The 18,805-nt window shown below is 41.4% G+C and overlaps 1 protein-coding gene across 2 annotated transcripts in view; it reads right to left on the bottom strand.

Moving 5' to 3' along the window:
• LOC144526488 (receptor-type tyrosine-protein phosphatase N2-like) overlaps nt 1–18,805 on the bottom strand; it is a 313,934-nt gene that overhangs the window by 156,344 nt on the left and 138,785 nt on the right. For both annotated transcript variants that reach the window (XM_078263997.1, XM_078263998.1), the window contains one exon: nt 17,867–17,946. In XM_078263997.1, the coding sequence (XP_078120123.1) occupies nt 17,867–17,946 (80 nt within the window). The remainder of the gene's footprint in view (nt 1–17,866; nt 17,947–18,805) is intronic.

Raw genomic sequence — 18,805 nt, 5'->3', positions numbered from 1 at the left:
CCGCGCAAAGTCACCGTTTCTGGGTTACTGGACTACCAAACGCTGCTGCCCTGACAGAGCTCCAGGGCCTGCAGCTCCCCTCTTCCTGCTAAATGTCCGGTGTGTGTGAGTGAGAGCGCGGTCAGCGAGCTTGTTACGCCAGCAATCTCTTACCACAGGTTCCAGTTAATCTTATAATGGATATGTGTGTTAAGTTATTTAAACAAACGATCGGGGAAATAAACGCCTCTTGTCCGTGAGTCTCATTGATAGAGCCCGCGGTGTATATATATATATATATATATATATATATATATATATATATAAAATATATGATTATATATTATTATATATTATATATATATATATATATATATATATATAATAATAATCTATTTTTTGACAAAGTGGTCCTGACTGAATTACAATATTTGGTATATTTTGTGCTAACTTTGCTAATTTTGTGTGTAATTTTGTTGTTGTGTCATTTCTTTCAAATGATGGACATCTCATTGTAGAACAAACATTATTTCAGATTCATGTGTCCAAGAATTACATCACTGTGACCTCCTATGTTTGAGCTCATTCCCAGTAATGATGCTTCTGATGTTCTTCTCTTTTTCTTCGGTGGATACATAATTCATTTCACCCCATCACTCTGACAGGCAAACGCAACCTTCTCAATGTTCCTGACAGATCTTTACTTGCCCTTTCCAGCAGGGGAATACTCTGCAAATTAACATGAAATGAGCACAGAAATACACACCATTGGTTCATCCTTCAGCTCTGTGGTGAACCAGGTACATCTCCAACGGATAGATGCCTCGAAAAATACTGAGAGGTCGAATTGGTTTATTTCATGTTTAATTAATATTCATAGTTTATCATGAGGAGGACAGGAGGTCAATTTCGTTGATGCATCTATCCAGTTTATCTGGGTATAGAGTAGCAAAGCCCTCGCTTTTTATTTAGTGTAAGTCAAGTGAAATCAAAACATTACTCTGAATGGGAACACTGAAGAACATCCCGAATTTCAGACACACAAAAAATCTGGACTAATATCTTTAAAGCTGCCATGTGCTCAGTGTTTAATCTGATTTACACTTTTCTATCAGCCAAAATCACAAAAGGCATTATCTCAAATAGGTTCCACAAACACAAGTCCCAAATGGTATATGTTATGATTTGGTATTTGTGAAAGTATTTGTTAAATTGTTTTAATTTGTATACGTTAATAAAAGAGTTTTTACCCAATCTTATGAAATATGACTACATTAACAGACATGGAGAATGAGATGGACTTCCTAATGTACTTTTTTGGGGCACTTTGTGACACATTCATTCTTCTCTGCAGAAAGCACACAGCTGCTTCTTGCATTAAACCTGAGACTTTCCAGTTACAAAATAATCTTTGATCATATGACCACACACAATACACACGGCAAAGTCTCCAAAATGCAAATTGAAAATTAAGGTGCACTTCCTTAATCTGCTGTTCTAATCCAGCTCCAAAAAGGAGGTAAAAAGAAAGAAAAAAAAATCCATAGAAAGGGCTACATTAATTATACACAAAAAGAAGAACTACAAAAGAGGGCCTGGTCTTTGAAGATACTGAACACTTAATGTCATCCGCAGCCTTTGAAGCTCTCAGCTGCCTTTGTCTCTCACTTCTCCTCCACATGAAACACGGTGCAGTAGACAGAAACAGCCCGCAACAGTGAGGGACATTTCAAGTTGGGGGTTCACACCCTAAAAAAGAAGAAAGATATCGTATAAAAGCAAGGTGTATTGTACTTCACTTGTGCAAGGCAGGAACTCAAGCTTTACATTGACAAGTGTCTGACAGAGTAATAAACGCTGACATACCCATGTCCCATGCGGATTAAAAAAAACTATTTTTCAATCTCTGATCAAAAATACTAAATCTACAGAATCAGATGCACTGTTTAAGCGTAAACTATTTATCTTGGTCACACTGCTGCAGGTTGATTAAGTCCAACTCAAAGAGAACTAATGTTATCTGAGGACAACCAGAGGTTTACTCTACATATTTACAGACATCATTGAAGATTTAAATTAGATTTAAATCTGCCGTTTCTGTTATTTGTAAAATAAATATATCATAAAAATTAGATGCAGCAGTAGATCCAAAGACGTGCTTATGGCTTCAGTTCAGTCAGTCAGTTTTAAGGTGTTCTGTCAGGAACTGAAGTTTTGCATGCAGTCAGTAGGAGTCATCTTCTAGGGAACGTATTTCATAGCTATCCATCAAATACCTGACAGGAAAAAGACTGACCGTTTGGGTTAGTTTGGCTAAAAACATCTGAAAAAGTATACCATGTTTGTGTCATAATTTTGTTCTTGTCAGTGTAAAACTAGTCTGGCTTACAGGATGTACAGTGCTGGGATAAAGCCTGACATCCAGGCCCCTTTCTTCTATTTCTGCTATGATATTGCATGTGGATTTCTATGGCACAGAGGAATAAGATATATCAGGCTTGGATATACAGACAGGTGTACTAGGATCAGTTCAGGTCTTTTAATGGGGTATGTTGATTATATGTTGATTAAGATGATATCCCCAGATTTATCCTCTAACAAGGGGACAATATCAGCCATGAGACAGGTATTCCTATAAAATACTGAGCATTATTGAGTAGAAGTTTAGTACCCTGAGGGCTAAAGTAGAATAAATAGAAGTGTGCAGCCATGCAGTGCTTTTTAAAGACTGCAGTCTACAACTGTCAGTCAGAAGCAAGAACAACACTTCCCAGTTTTAGGGGGGAGACTGAGATGCTTTATAAGCCCCCCTGGGGCTTCAGTTTATCATTGTCACAGATTCTTCTTTCTTAGTGCATTTTCTATTATTTTGAATTTCCATTCTATGTGGGCAGCGCCACAGGTCATCTTTAAAAAACTTTAGATGATGAAACTGGGGTGTCATGGCTGTTTAGATTTTCTTCAGCGTGATCTTTCAATGCTGTAAGCACTACACATACAATTCATTCTACATCCACTGTTTTCATGTGACAAAATGATTCTCATGGCTAGATGCTATTAGAAGTAAGGGAGAAGATATGGTTATTATTCAGGTGAACTGACCCTTTAAAGGTGCTTTGATTCTAATGATAAATAAGGGTTAGATTACTGCCAAAATACTAAAATACTTCCACCCACAATAATAATGTGTACTAGGGAAACATGCAGAGCCTGAATAATCAGTCTCTCTCAGAAGGCTGTTTATAAGATGTCTAATTTACAGAACAGACAGGATGTGCACGCCTAAATTCAAACAAATACAAATCATCCTGTGACAGAGACTATCGCTGCTCAGTTCTTAAAATATTGATCTAATTCTCTCGCAGCGAAGCGTGATTCCAAATTCATCGCAAACCAGACCTGTTCTACTTTTCAATGCAGGCAGAGAACCATGCGAAGCAAATCTTCATTAGTCATTCTGCTCTTTTCCATTTTCTCCTCAGCAGCCTCTCCTTATCCACCCTCTCTCTTTGTGGGGAAAAAAAAAATCATGAGAAAAGGGAGACGAAAAGAGGCTGAAAGGAGAGAGACAGACTAAGGAAAAACACTAGGAGAGAGAAATCAAGGAGAGGGGGGGAAGGTAGCACTTGAGTGCATTTGTAATCAAGGCCTGTGCGCTCAAGAGGGGCCAATCAATCCAGCTGTCTGCCTCTACATCTCATCAGGCATCTTGAAGACGGCTAAAAATGAGTTGCCGGGTCCAGACGGCCTCCTCGGGCCTCTGAGAGAGCAAGCAACAGGCGGCTTCGGTCAGGAGTCTGTAATAACAAGACGGTTCTGAAAATGTGAGCTGCAGTCAAACTGAAAAGAAAATGACGCGCCTTGTGTCGAGAGGGAAGTGGTTACTGCTACAGAAATTGTTTAGTATTAGTGATGTCATAGTAAATATTTATTTGTAGAGTTCAACTCATACCCAGTATAAAAGAAGTGGAGCCACTATGACATGACCCACTCGTTTGTGGACTACAGTTTTGAGGCTTTGAGTTTTGCATTTTGTCCTTCACCATCTTGGTTTTTTGGAGCCAGAGAGTGGGGAGCTAGGAAGAAGACGCTAAACTCTCAGGTAGCGTTAGCTAGCCTGCTTGGTTGGCAAGGTGCATCTGTCACAAAGTGTAGCCAGGCAGCTATTGTTTGCTCCTTTTTATTGTACATATAGTGTGGTGTTTTGCTTTTGTTTGTGTTTTTGCTTGCCTAGCAGACACTGAAGACTCCTAACACACCTGAGGCACATCTCCTAATAAGGAGAGATGCTGGGTTTGCACGAGGACGCTCTCCTAACACACCAGTAGTGCATCTCCTAATTAGGTGAGCTAGGAGCTAGGCCTACATAGGCGTTGTGGGGCAGAGAACAGCAGGAGTTGGAGAAGGAGTTGTGGAGGAGACCTGAGGTGGTGTGGGGCTAGTGGTGGTCTGGATCCGCGGAGGTACCATTGGGTGCGCAAGACGATGTGCAGTGGCTGGCTTGGACAGCGGAGCTGGACCGAGGACCTGAGGTGATGCTGGTCGAGATGGGGGTCGAGACCAGCGGTCGGGACCTGCGGAGACGCCCTTTCGGGGTGCAGGATGACGCGCAGTGAGACGTGCGATAGACAGTGGTGCTGGACCCAGGATAAAGGAACAGGCTGTCAGACAGTGAGCAGTACGCCTGGCCACCGGTACTGCACAGACCAGGAAGAGCTGGCAGGACAATACGAGTCAAAATGTCTACTTTGTGACACATCCATAATCCATTTTCAACTAGCAAAACTAAGCCAACTCCTCAGTGTCTTTAAGCAAAAACAGAAGGCTGTACAGTTTCAGGCAATCAAAATGTTACAATTAACTTTCATAACTTTTATTAACTTAAACACACAATGCCGTGGTAGCAACTTGTCAATCAGAAGGTAGCAACAGATTCTCACTCCCATCTCGTAAAATACGGACGCTTGGTCATATAACGCGCTTTATCTAAACACACTTGGTCGGGACTATTGGCGTCCCTTTTGACGCTGTTATGTTAAGGAAAAGGTCGTGGGTGGGATTACGTTTCCAAAGAAGGAAGCGACTTTAGGAAAGGTGCCACGCGGGAGACGGACCCCGGTCTCCTGAGTCAAAGTCCTGTGTTTGACCCATCCACCACCCCAACCAACCTCCCTGCGCGGAATTTCTGCCTTACATACTACTCCCTAAACCCCGTGTAGCTGCTGCTCTCCCCGGTACGTCATACAAACACGCTAAAGGGCGCTTTTTTCGTCGCACCCAGATAGGTCAGTCCCTTGCTAATGTGAAAGAGACGTTACATTTAGCATATATCGTCACAGGTATCAAGCTAACCATCGCAAAGTGTGTTGCTACTGCTGGGAACAGTCACATTGTATCTTTATAGTTAGTAGCTGAGGCTCAGACATCCATGGTGCACAGGAGGCGGGACGCATGGATCCATCTCCCCAGGAACAAACGCTGTGTCGGGTGGGCAAACTCATGTGATACCTAATTGATCCCGTGGACGATTTGTAGGCTATTAAGTGAACAAGGTGTACCCGTTCCACCAAACACTGGGCCGTCTTGACTGTCTTAATTCTGCACATATTTCTGTCACCTGCCGTGGAGACGCTGGCCTCACTAACCTCTCCTCCTCTGAGTCGGATCTCCCTCGCGCTGGATTCAGTTTCACTGAGCGTACAAACACTTAGAAAATAAATGGCATTACATCAGTTCAAATTGCTTATTGTGTGTAATTTGGACTGACACTGAGATGCATGTTGTTCTAGAACTGGTGTGGCGCTGCCACTATTCTCTTGATTTCCACTTCGACACTAGACATTTTTTTGAGTGAAGGAGATGTTACATTTAGCATATATCACCACAGGTAACAAGCTAACCATCGCAAAGTGTTGTGCTAATGCTGGGAACAAGCACATTGTATCTTTATAGTTGTATCCATATGATGTGACAGCTTTAGGTTAATATTTCACCAGGTCAGAGGTCTAGAGGGATGTGTTAAGTAGACCTCATGACGTTACCCTACAACTGATTTTGATACTGTACTGTCTGGATGGAGGTACAGGACATGATTTGAATTCATAAGATTTAACAATACAGTGTTAGGGACAGATCAGATGGCCAGAGACTTGAGACTTAAATTTGACTTCGAGCTCAAAGACTTGAGACTCGACTTGGACTTCCAAAAAATTACTTGTGAACATCTCTGCATGATACTCACTGCTATGTAATCGGACAACACACAGACATGCGCGTGCCCACTCTCAAAACGCTGTGCTGTTTGGAAAAGCATGTTACCCATGATGAACACATGGATGTTGAAGCTAATCACAAACGGCTATATGCTTCAATTTGCCAGCCCTCCCCCAGTTCTTACCGGCATGGTAAAAACTATTCAGCTATCTCAAGTTCAGATAACAGCTCTGAAGTCAGAGCTGGCGGAGCTGCTGGAAAAATATGCTAAAGCCTAATCTCCCGCGTCCCTCCAGAGGAGGAGAACAACAGGTTTTACTTCCGTTGTTCCTCAAACAGGAGCAAACGAGAGGGATGAGACCCATGCTGGACCTGTCTTTGTTCAAGCGGTGCATCCTGGAGCGACTGCTCCTTCTGTGAAGTATTGTGGTGAGAGTCCATGGAGAGATTTGTAGGTGAGCAGGAGGATCTTGTAGGTGATGCGTGACTTAGTGGCTCCTCTAGGACATGAGTAATCACACACACGTTGAAAAATTGCCTCACTTTTCCCCCTGTCCCCCTGACTCCTTGTGTCCTGGCTCACATTCAGGAAGAGAGCCTGGCGGCCATTCTAGTGGCACTAGAACACGCAAGTGCACTGTGTGGGCCCTACACGGATCTTAAGTCACAGAATGACTAGCGGCCTTATTCATTCAGCGTGTTACGCTGGACGGCGGTCCTCTAACCAGTACTGGTGTGTGGAGACAGGCTCGGCCACCACCTTGTGTCCTCTGCCACTCGTGTTAACCTACCCTCAGACACTGCTGGATAATGATTTGGCTACCTTTTTGAAAGCGTATGTTGCAGCCTTTTTTGTCGTGCCACAAGGACTGTGGAGAGAGATGGGGGGTTTGCGTATCCCTTAGTGAAGCGTTTGTTGAAGGGGATCAGATGACAGAAACTGTTGTGCGTTCACTAGCACCTTAACGGGATTTAATCCCAGTGCTCCGGGCTCAGGGGTTCCCCTTTTGATCCTCTGGCACAAATCTCTCTCAGAATGTTGTTCCTGACAACAGCGGTCCTCATAGCCTTGACGTCGGCTAGGAGAGTGAGTAACTTATGAGCGCTGTCAGTCTCACGTCCTGCTTTTCTATTAGAGAGGACGGGAGCGCGGCTATTTTACAGTCAAATCCTTCATTCATGCCGAAAGTCATAATGAACTCTTGTCGGCCGGGAATTTCTTACCTTGAGGGTTTCCTCATAACAGAGAAGCGGATTAAGCGTCTCACCGAGTCTGCCCAGTGCATGCGTTATATCGGTATGTTTTACGCATGGCAGACATCAGGCGGAGCAGCTGTTCGTTCACTATATAACACTCACGCAGCTCTTTTGAAACAGCGGCTGTCTCGCTGGCTGTGTGAGGTTACCACCCACGCTTTTAGTGTAGAGGGAGGGGCACCTGGGCACACTCCACGAGAGCGTTATCAGCACCCATGGCCCTCCTCAGAGGTTTGACAGTGGCTGACATCTGCCCAACGGCATCTTGGGCATTTCCGTGCCTTTTTTCAACTGCTTTCATTGTGCGAAGTTTCTCCATGATTCACTCTTACTCATACACTTATCTGCACTTAAAGCAACACCAAAGATTCTTTTGTACATTAAAATAATGTTTCCAAAATCGTTTCAGTGGTTCATCAACTTGTAACAGGGTGAACGGTACTTCTGCATCGCTTTGCGGCCCTCTATCGGCTATAACCATACTATGCAAGTTTGCCAGATCGGGTAGCGGATCTATATTTCGAATGAGACATACGACAGCGGTAATGGACAACTCCGCTTCCAATCTGTGGGGGGACCGAAGAGGAAAAGTGCTTGGGTGTTGCTTTAACGGCATGTGATACACTACTAGATCTGGTATGCCATCGTTTCCATCCTCCTGCACCAGAGTGCCATAAGGAATGTGCTTTGCATTAATTAATAATGATATTAATCTTAATTATGGAGCACCTTCAGAATCCATGCAGCAGGGCATCACAACGTTAAGAAGGCCAGTCATGGAGATAGCCTGTCAGGTTTTTAGGTAAACTAAAACTATAATTTTGTTACATAAAAACACCTGTACAGTGTGAGAAGGAAGAGGAGCTAGTCTATGCTATCTGCTTGTGGATTTTGGTGTAACAGGTGGCATTGACTACATCAGCTTCGCCCTTAAGCCAATAGCAACAGCTCTTAGAGGGCAAAGCCTATACAAAATAGAACGTGGAGTTACAATATGTAACTATCATAATTTGCACTGTGGCCGTGCATTGCTCTTTCCATGTTTTGGTGGAGCTGTTGTATTATGTACTGTGCTTTAACGTTGAGCCTTTGAATTTGTACTGGATGTGCCTTTAATGGAGCATCTCATGTCGTAGCACCGCCACCTAGTGGTCTGCAGATGCTTTAAGATGTTAAACTGTTGTCGGCACATTTTTGCTTTTTATGTCAACGTTTGTGTGAGGTTGGTGTGGTTTGAAAATAGAGCAAGTGTGTTGCAAATGCCTGGGCTGTTGATCCCAGTCCGTCACCGATTGAGCCGCTCTTATATCTAGAAACCTGACCGAGATTATTAGCGGTCCTAAACCATGACAATCCAGAGTTGAGACCAGGAAGCACAGGTGCAGTGCTACACACTACACTGCACTTCCATTAGAGCAGTTACACACTCATAGTTCCATAACAACGGTGTCTTTTAATGCAGGCTATCGTACTGGTGTTAATAGTGTTCCATATCGCGTTGTAAGATGGGACATCAAAAAAATTAAGCATTTCTCTGAAGCCCTCTCCATGTACTGCAGCTTCAGGTCGAATATTTTTGACAATGAAATTCACCAGCAAATTGGTGATTTGCTGCCGTCTTTTCTCTGTCACAGCAGGGCAAATTTACCTGGGCTTAGTGAATGCATATTCAATGTAAAGAGCCAAAGGCATGAAAGGGAAGGGGTGCAGACAAGATAGACTTAATTAGAGAGGTTTACATTTGCCCGTGCAACCTGTGCTTAAAAATATTAATGTATATCCCTGTTATTGTATGTAATTAAAGCAATAAAAGTGCTTTTTCTGAAAAGGAAACCTCTCTTTTGTATATTTACTATTGCTATCTACTATAAAGCAAAGGTATTTCTAATACGATTGCTGGAATAATCAATGGAATAATCGGCAGAATAGGCTACTCGATTACTAAAATAATCGATAGCTGCACCCCTTATGGCAATTGTTTTCACTGTGTGTCCTTGGCCTTAATTTTTTAGATTAGAAACATTTCAGCTGTACAATGACATATAAAGTATATTTGTTTATTCCTTCAAATTATTAAATTATTATAACAGTATTTATTTTCCATTGAATATATCTAATTTCCACATACTTGTTATCAAGTAGTATTCAGCAAAATATGATATGAATTTCTTTCAAAAGGTAAAAATGTTAGAGATGCTATAGTGGTAAAAAGATAAGAATGGAAAGTGACAAGAGCTCAGAGCAAAGATACCCTACCTGTCAACACCAAGAGAAAACCTTCTCTGATGCCATGAAACTTTTAATATTTCAATAACTGTACTTTCATGATATTACAGCTACTATATGGCATATTATGTGCCGGAAAGGAAGCTGAAAAAGGCAGTAGGATGATAATGTGATAATTAGGAGCAGTCAGCAGACAGACATGGTCATTAAATCTAAGGATATTAGAAAGATTCTGAGATGATTTTACTCCCATCCACTGCAGTTTAAAAAAAATGTATATTAAATTATTCAATCTCAGGGCTATCAAGTTTTTGGGGGGTCAAGGTCTGTTCTTCTGTTCAGCTGGGATTACAATAAATTATAGGTAACGCAGTAGGATTTAAATTAGATTATCAATAAAATATGAATCCAAAAGGCACCTTGACACTGTCCCGTAATTTTGAATGTAAAAGATAGGACTATTATGGGCCTACTCAAATTAAAAAGCAGTGTTGGTAGTAATGTGTGTATGTGCAGGTGTGTATGTGCAGGTTGTTTCAAGATGGTAAGACCAGATCTTTTTTTCCCCCATCTGTTTCCAGTCCAAAAACTGTCAACTGTCACTCGTTTCCTGAAAAGCGAAAAATTACTGAAAAGTGTGAGAGCTGCAGCAGAGGTTAGCACTTCAAGCAGACATGTCGCAGCACAACCAACGGAAGCCTTCTCCTTCCACTACAGCTCAGTAGCTGGGGGAATGATGCAAAAGTGAAGCAAGCATGAAGCCAGCTTTGCTACAAGGTGGTCTGCCAACCCCACAGCAAACGTCAGGAGCTGAGGCCAACATGCAGAGATCCTGCCAGCTGTGGGAATGGGAGAGAGGGGTTGGCGGTGCCAGCAGGCCAGGGAAATCAGGCCGGCTGCTTGGCTACTTGGCTTAGTGGCTGGCAGGGTGGCTGCACGGTTGGCTCAGGGATCACGTTGCACCGCTGTGCAAACTCGAGCTATGCACAACATCTGTGTCTATATAACCCAATGCAAGAGCTGTTTCCAATGCAATCACTCCGGCAATCAATGGGAACAATTAAAGGAGTTCCACGCAGTGACAGCGATAACAGAAAATCAGTCAGTGGTGTTACTAATGACAGCGTGTATGGATAGGTTGTCAAATATGACAATAACATTTTCAGTTTCTCTACAACTGAACATAACGCTGAATGAAACAATAAGCAATAAGCGCAATAAGAAAAGAATGCTTTCTTGAAAATAATAATTCGGGGAACTACAATTCAAAGGGAGTCATTTTATTTACTCAACAGCTAAATAAGAAGTTAAGATTCAACAAAGATTGCAGTTACAGTATGTGTTTATATAGTCAACAGCCAATGTAAATACAAGACAAGTAAAAGGGCTCCCTTGAGAGACAGCTGATGTCAAGACAGCATATGAGAGTTGACAATTTACAGGCAGGTAACTTACAGAGGAATGGTAATGGAGATGATGATGATGATGATGATGATGATGATGATGATGAAGATTATATGCTGACAAAGTCACACAAAGACATCGAGCAGCGTAGCAACGTGCAAACTTGTCCACATAGATGACAATGCGGCCACATTACTTAGACATAATTACGCATACATTTCCTCGCTTTGTTATGACACACAAACACATGCAGGGAGCCGGTGCTGCGAGAGGGAAGAAAGGGGCTCGACTGCAGTCTGAGGTCCGAGGGCCTGAACATCAAATAACAGGGCGAAGTGAGGTAGATGAAACACATTAGTTTGACCTAAAGAGCTCAGTAATTACATTTGGCATTTTGACAAGTGTTTAGCTGCAGTGAAGGTCAGTCCTGTCAGCATACGAGATCTATGCTAATCCACTCAGACGGAAGAAAACGATGAGACAAAAAGTCGAGGAAAGGAAAGGCCCAGACGTAACCGATGCCTTTGTAAAAGGAAACGTAACCCTTCCTCCACCCAGCCATCAGGATCTGGTTTGAAGCTTAGTGACAGAAAGATATCAGTTGCCAGAAAGTAACCGCTGAACAACTTTTTGTTATTTGTAATTTTATTAGCTTTTTTTGCATCAAAAGCATGAAGCAATGACCAGTGGGATCACTGGAGACACAGGTTTGTTGTTATGAAATTTTACACTACTGTACACTATGCACATAACTCCATTGAAAATGTCATCAAACCTCTGAAGGAGGCGTCAGTGTACTCTTTTCGTGCTGCGACGTTATCAGTTATTAATCTGTTTTTCTATTGCATGAGAAAATGTGATGTTGGCGTGAGAGTGTGTGAAAAGTGCCAATTGTGCGAGTCTCACGGTCAATGTGTGAGAGTTGGCAGCCCTGTATGAGTACACAGGAACATCAACAACAATAATGGACTTGGATTTTAATATAATTTGAATAGAAGATAATCTAAAACAACTCATAAGAGATCTAAAATAACCCTAATTGGACAGGTTCTCCTCTCGTGCTACGTCACAATAGTGGGAATCACTGGAAATTACTAACAAGGACTTACTCAGGCTGTATTTAGGCTGGTATATGGTTAATAAGTCACTAACAAAGTCAAGAGCAAACACCAAATGAGGATATGAAGATCACTTAAATCCTAAAAGCAACTCTAAAAGGCCCAGATAGCCAAAGATCTTTCAGAATGTCTGACTGCAGCAGTCGTTTGAGGCTGATCATGGGAAAAGTATAAGTACAGTTTCCATGTTCTTTACTGGCGTTCACATGTGCAGCAATTATTACTATTTGCTTTGTATGGTCGCTAAAAAGGTTATAAAAATGTCTGCAAGCTCCTTTCTCATTGCCTTCCTTCTTTCTATCATGTGGACATATTTAGTTTTTCTGAAAATGATTTCATTTAGTGGATTTTTACACAATGTGTCCACCCAAAAACACTTGTACTCAGCATGTTCAGTCACACATCTCTTCTTAAATATTCCATGCTTTATTCCCCAAACCTTTTCATTTTCATTTATTTTTATTAAGATAGCATAAAGCACTATATTCAAGAGGTATGCTATTTTAATGCACTTGATTTATGTTCTTTGAGGGAAAACACAAACATCCATGCTTAATAATAAAAAAACATATTTTTGATTGATATGTGAACTAGATAGGAATGATAAGCAGTTTCCGCCACTTTTTAAGGGATATTCCATTAATTAGCATGTAAATTAGCCATTCACTGCTTTACTCTCTGCAGGGGGAAAATGTCTTTTTAACTTGACGTTGACCTCTCTGCCAGGAAATTATTTACATGTCAACACACAAATCAAACGTCAGATGCAACATTGACTCACTGAGCAACTAGCTATTGTCCGCCGATAACAAAGACGGTTGGTTTAACTGGAGAAAATATTGTGATGGTAGGAAAGACGGAGGAGTCTGACACTGACCAGACCGTCCATCGTCCCTAGAGTGGACAGCTTTTGGGCATGTGTGAGTAACGTTCTTCACACTGAGAGACATGATTAGCATGTATGCAAAAACAAGTGCTGGTGGGATAAAAAAACTAGAAGTCAAAGGAACAGACGTGTAAGGATGAGGCTATCTCAGCTGTTCTCCTCCTGCTTTAAGTGCTAATTGAGCTGCCCGCTGTCCTGACCCTGACCCCTGGCCTATTCACGGGCTCCCGTTCTCACGGCCGTGACACACCACTGGAAGCAGCCTCTGGGTACCGCGCCCACCCTCAGCCGGACAATGAAGGTCACCACCTCGCTGCCCACCATCTTGACATCCACCCCTACGTTTGACAATGGCCCCCGGTGGCCCCGTAGTTGCTCACAATGGCCGGGCGTGCGTGACAGAAGTGGTATCATGGCTTCTTAAAATGCGACATCAGGTCTGGCTGCATTAATTGGGCATTTTAGCACCAGGCCAGGGTCAGAATGGACCGGGTGTAAGGAGGAGAAAGATGATGAGGTTTAAACTGGACTGAGACTGCATTCAGAACTGGCTTCATTTCTTCTATCAAATAAGATTAGACTACGTACATGTTAACATTAAAGTGAGTACATTTGTAGGTATATTTACTCCAGTAGAGTAGGCTACTATTCTCGAGTATTTTATATGTGGTAAACTATACTTTTACTTTATTACATTTCAGAAGGACATATTGTACTTTTTACACTTTCACATACAAAACACATTCTCAGCTTGTAAAATTGGATCCACCATTACAGATAAAACTATACAATAATTTGTAAAAGCAGGTCCACACTGAACAACTACGTTAAAATGTTGCCTACATGTAAATGCATAATTAAAAATCACAATAATATAACACTCTAAAAACAACAAAAGGTAAATGCAAATAGTAAGAACCTTTATTTATAATACTGACTTCCATGTACATTTTATTGATATTTCTGTAAAACCATTTGTTTTAAAACAAATAATAATTGGTGAAAATAATTACTAAAATAACGTATATGATATGTATAATTCATGAATCTTTTTTTTTACTTAATGGAATTTTCATTGGTGTGTCATACGTACTACTGAAATGGTTCTTCTAACATTGGATTTCCATGAAACATGCAATTAACATTAAATCAGGAAATTGCAATAAAAGGGAATATAATAACTGGATTGTATCTGCATTTATGTGCTGAAGTAAAACTTATTAGAGAATTATTTTCCACACCTTAAAAAAAGTTGTGGGATGGAAAAATTCTGTGTTTTCCCATTTAGCACTGCGTACTTTACAAGTCTGTTGAGTTTGTTTAGAATTAAACATATATATATACTGGACAAATTGATTATTTAATTGAAGTGTTCCCACCAGGTGTAGCAATGCAGCTAGCTAACATCTGAAACAAAAGATGGTGCCAGTACTGTGGTACTACAGACTGAATTACTTTTGCCTTTTTCTCTTTTCTGGAGCAGTTTGTGTTAGTTTTCTCAGATTTTCATTTTATCTACTTTTCAACGATTTAACGATCTGAATTCTTCATCCTCAACTATACATAGTTTGATTTTAAAGCCTTGACTTGACGCACACTAATGTCTTACTGACATGTTCATTTTTTAACACAGCTGGCAAAAGTGTTCCAGCAAAACAGACAAGTTTGTGACAGAAGAGATGGACGTCCGATCTCTACCATCAGCTGAGCGGCTATGAATGATGACAAAACAACATAATTACAATGGCCATGTAAAGTTTAATGTTTCAGAAAAGCACTTAAAATCCTGGCCAGGGGGGATAATGTACATTTTGGGATGGATAGATATTCTAGTTGAATATGACAAATGACACTTCAAATACGGCCCGCCCACATTATTGCACTTTAGCTGAGAGGACGCCATATTTCATTTTGAGCACGTTCTGTCAAATGTTTGCATTAATAACAATCAAGGCTCATCCGTGACCCTGCAGAGCCAGCGGGAGCGGCGGGCGGGAAATGAGAACGCCAACAATAGCACTTAAAAACAGGAGAGAAGCCGTTGCACAATCACCACAGTGTGTTTCTCCGTATGTGTGTGTGGGTGAGGAGGTGGAATTGCAATTATCGAGGCAGGGATAGCATCTTGTTGTGTGTGTGTGTGTGTGTGTGTGTGTGTGTGTGTGTGTGTGCGAGCGTGCATGCGTGCGTGCGTGTGTGTGTGCGAGCATGCATGCGTGCGTGCGTGTGTGTATGTGTGTGTGTGAGGCAGAGGGAATATCAGGAAAGCCTCTCTCTGGACTGACAGCTTGGCTAATGGCAAACATTCCTCCTCTCTTTATTCCCCACTTCATCAACACCCTTGCCTCATTACTATGAGTCACACTGTAGCCCGGTACACACACACACACACACACACACACACACACTTTACAATATCTCGCCTGCTGGATTGCACTCTGGGAGATTATTACAGAGTCCCTCTCCATGTGATGGACCAGGCTGAACCGAGTCATTTTTATTCAGAGGATCTTGAAACAGAATCACTTAGGAACTGTCTGCACTTTCTTCAGACAAAAAAAATAATGGTGGACCAAAATCACCTGTCAATAAACAAGTTTACTATCCCCATTTTAAATCTTTCTTCAGTCCTGGTTTTGATCATATTCCCAACATGACGTTTTCCAAGAACATACATTCACCATTCTCCTGGACTTAGCTTCTCTATATGACTACAAAGAATACATGATGAGCAATTTATCTTTCACATAACCAGTGTCACACTTAGACCTTGCATTTATCATCATATTTCTTGTTTCTCAGACTAATTAGTATTCAAAACCAGGATAGTCTAAAAGCCTAATCATAGCTGAAATACAGAACGTCAACATGCTCAACACAATGCAACACAAACTCATGATCCAATACTGACACTGTCTCATCAAGCATTAATTATTACATGCTTCTTATATTATTCCAGCCTCTGCATATAGAAACATTCTTCTATCATCTTTCTGTTTTGATTGGCAGGTTGGGGGTGGTGGATGGCTCAAACAAAGCCAGGACTTTTACTCAGGAGACCGGGGTTCATCACGCGTGTGAAACCAAAAGTCAACTGTCATTTTGATGATGCAATGATGTCTGTGATGTAACGTTACGTCCTCATTTTAGTAGTTTTACGTGACCAATTTTAAGCCAATCCCTGATGTTTTACTAACCCTAGTGTGGATCAACGGAAGTACATTTCCAGGATAAAGCCTGACATCAGTCAATCGACATCAATCAGTCAGGCTTCCCCCTCACCTTCCACTCTCTGGGTTGCCGTTTTCAAAATCCCTTCGATACGGTAAACTACAATAAACTTCGAGCTAGTAAGCTACACGCTAAAAATAGAAGCTTTTGAAGATCATTTGGATCATGCAATAATAATAATATATAATAATGAGGCAGGCCTGCTTGGTTATTTCAGGGAATGATTTTACGGTTTTACCCAGTCTCACGGCAGTGAAATGTTCACATAATTTAATCTATTGATTCGTGTACACGGACACGTTTATCTGTATTTTTTCGTGATGATCAGCAAGTTTTTTAAACTAATGTATTTCAATGGGAAGCATCTTTTATGATCACAGCATGATTCTTTCTGCCAGTTGGCTGCAGCAGAGAAGCTGTACATCTTTGCTATTATTGGTATTTTTAGCCCTATAACCGCTGTTTTAATCAACAGAGATCTTATCATGGTTTATATGTATTTCTTTTAATGTTTCTTTTAATTAATTAATTTTAATGCCGTGAGACGGGGTTATTCTTTAGTAGGAAACCTTAAGTCAAATGAGAATATCTGGTTTAACCAAAGCTAAATGAAGTTAAGTTCCCACCCCCAATCTAACTCCGTACAAATACTGAGCATAATCTATGATTTTAACTGCATCATGTTGAAAGTTCCTCTCACTTGTTTTATCCATACTACTCAATTATTGAACATTCAACATTCAGAGGCAGTAATTTATGTATTATTCCTCCACATAAGAGATATGTGTGTGAGCACAGTCAGCTGTGTTTTAACACAGCCAAATGTAAGTGAGCCCTGGCCTATAAATCAGATTCAGCTTGGTGTGGGGGGGGTGGACCTGGATCAATTTGAGTAGTGTAGGCCAGATGTAAAGCACCATTCATTACAGATCCGGCCTTAGTCTGGAAACCAAATAAGTCCCCATTTCATGTGGTCTTACATGCAATGCATCCTTCCTGCTGCCTGGTTACCTATATTCCTCTCAGCTAACTGAACTAGATTATTTAAGGTACAACTGATAGTGATTGGCGAAACAAGACTGAGGGCAACATCATGTGTCCTTTTGAGGAAAACTCAACCTTATCAGACTTTTCATATTTGGAAAAGGCACTAATGAACCAAATAATTTCCAAAACACAAAGAAAACTTATGTCTTTTTTTTTCTAGCATGTGGTTTTAGACACACATTCAACTCTCCAATGGAGCCAAACAAACATGGCCGCTTGGAGATTTGTGACACAAAGACAAATCCTGCTGGCAGCCATTTAAAATAGGCCAATAACAAATACTTAAACTAAACTAAGCTTAACACAATGCAATAGTAAAACCTATAGAGTGCCAGTGTGGCTACGCCATAATAAACATTGGGAGAAAAACCCAGACATTTTACAGAGGTGTCATACATTTTGAAAAATGTTCATCTTGGGCCTCAGGTGCAGCAGCAAGCCATTGATAATGGGCTGTTTTTTTTCTCTGTCAGTATAAAGGCAACATTACTCAAGGAGAACCTACCAGCCACGTTGGCCACATCTGTGGTGCTGACGTTGTGAGTGTTCGGGCTCACTTTGAAGGTCACAGCGGGGCCCACCACCCTGTAAAACACACAAATACACAGTTAGAAGCTTTACAAAGACATGCTGGCAACCTACTTTCCATGGTGGAGAGGTGTTGTTTTTCAGACGGAGGAAGAAAAAGAGTTGTGCTCATTAAAGCTCAGCCGTAAGTGGTGCGTGAAAAAAAAAAAAAAGCTTTAACCTGTGGCGATCCTTTAGGCTGTTGCAATCCCCATCACCACTGCGAGATAACCTCTTGAATCTCAAAGTGATGCGCCCGGTGGCATTTAAGCACGCTGGGAAATGAAGAGAGAGGGGTCGGGGATAAAGGATTTTGGTCATCAACAAGAGGACACTCTGATACGTGATTCTCCGATGAGTGAACGCATTTCTAGCAGCCCGGTTTATAATACATTCACATTTTGATTCGATGTATGGTGATTGCAAAGCATGTCGTTGTGAAGGATGTAAATTGAGGGTGACGGAAAAAGGCAAGAAGAGAACCAAACATGGGCAGAAAAAGGAGAGAAAGACATCTGTATTGTTTTTAGGTGCTTTTTCCCCCTAGTTCATCCAACATTCATGCCAATAAAGCCACTTGAATTGAAACACTGAGGGAGCGACAGGGACAAGCTGGGTGGTCAGAGGCAGAGCGGAGTCTCCCAATGTGATTAACCTTTTGTTTTTCCTGCTGTAATTCAGACTAAAGGCCCAGCGGGAAGATATATTACCGGGTTCCCCTCCAGGAGGTATTGTGCTCTGCTATAGGAAGTGACTGCTACTGTAACAGCGTAGTTATAAAATATGGTGACATCATTAATGGAGCAGGTCCCATGCTAAAGCAGCTGGCAGAGACACAAACATACAATGTTTTCATGGATTCAGAAAAGTGGTTTTC

This window comes from Sander vitreus, chromosome 12 (genome assembly GCF_031162955.1).
Source record: "Sander vitreus isolate 19-12246 chromosome 12, sanVit1, whole genome shotgun sequence".
In the NCBI taxonomy this organism is placed as follows: Eukaryota; Metazoa; Chordata; class Actinopteri; order Perciformes; family Percidae; genus Sander; species Sander vitreus.
Note: the sequence above shows the minus strand (reverse complement) of the source record. Positions and strands in the feature narration are given on the sequence as shown.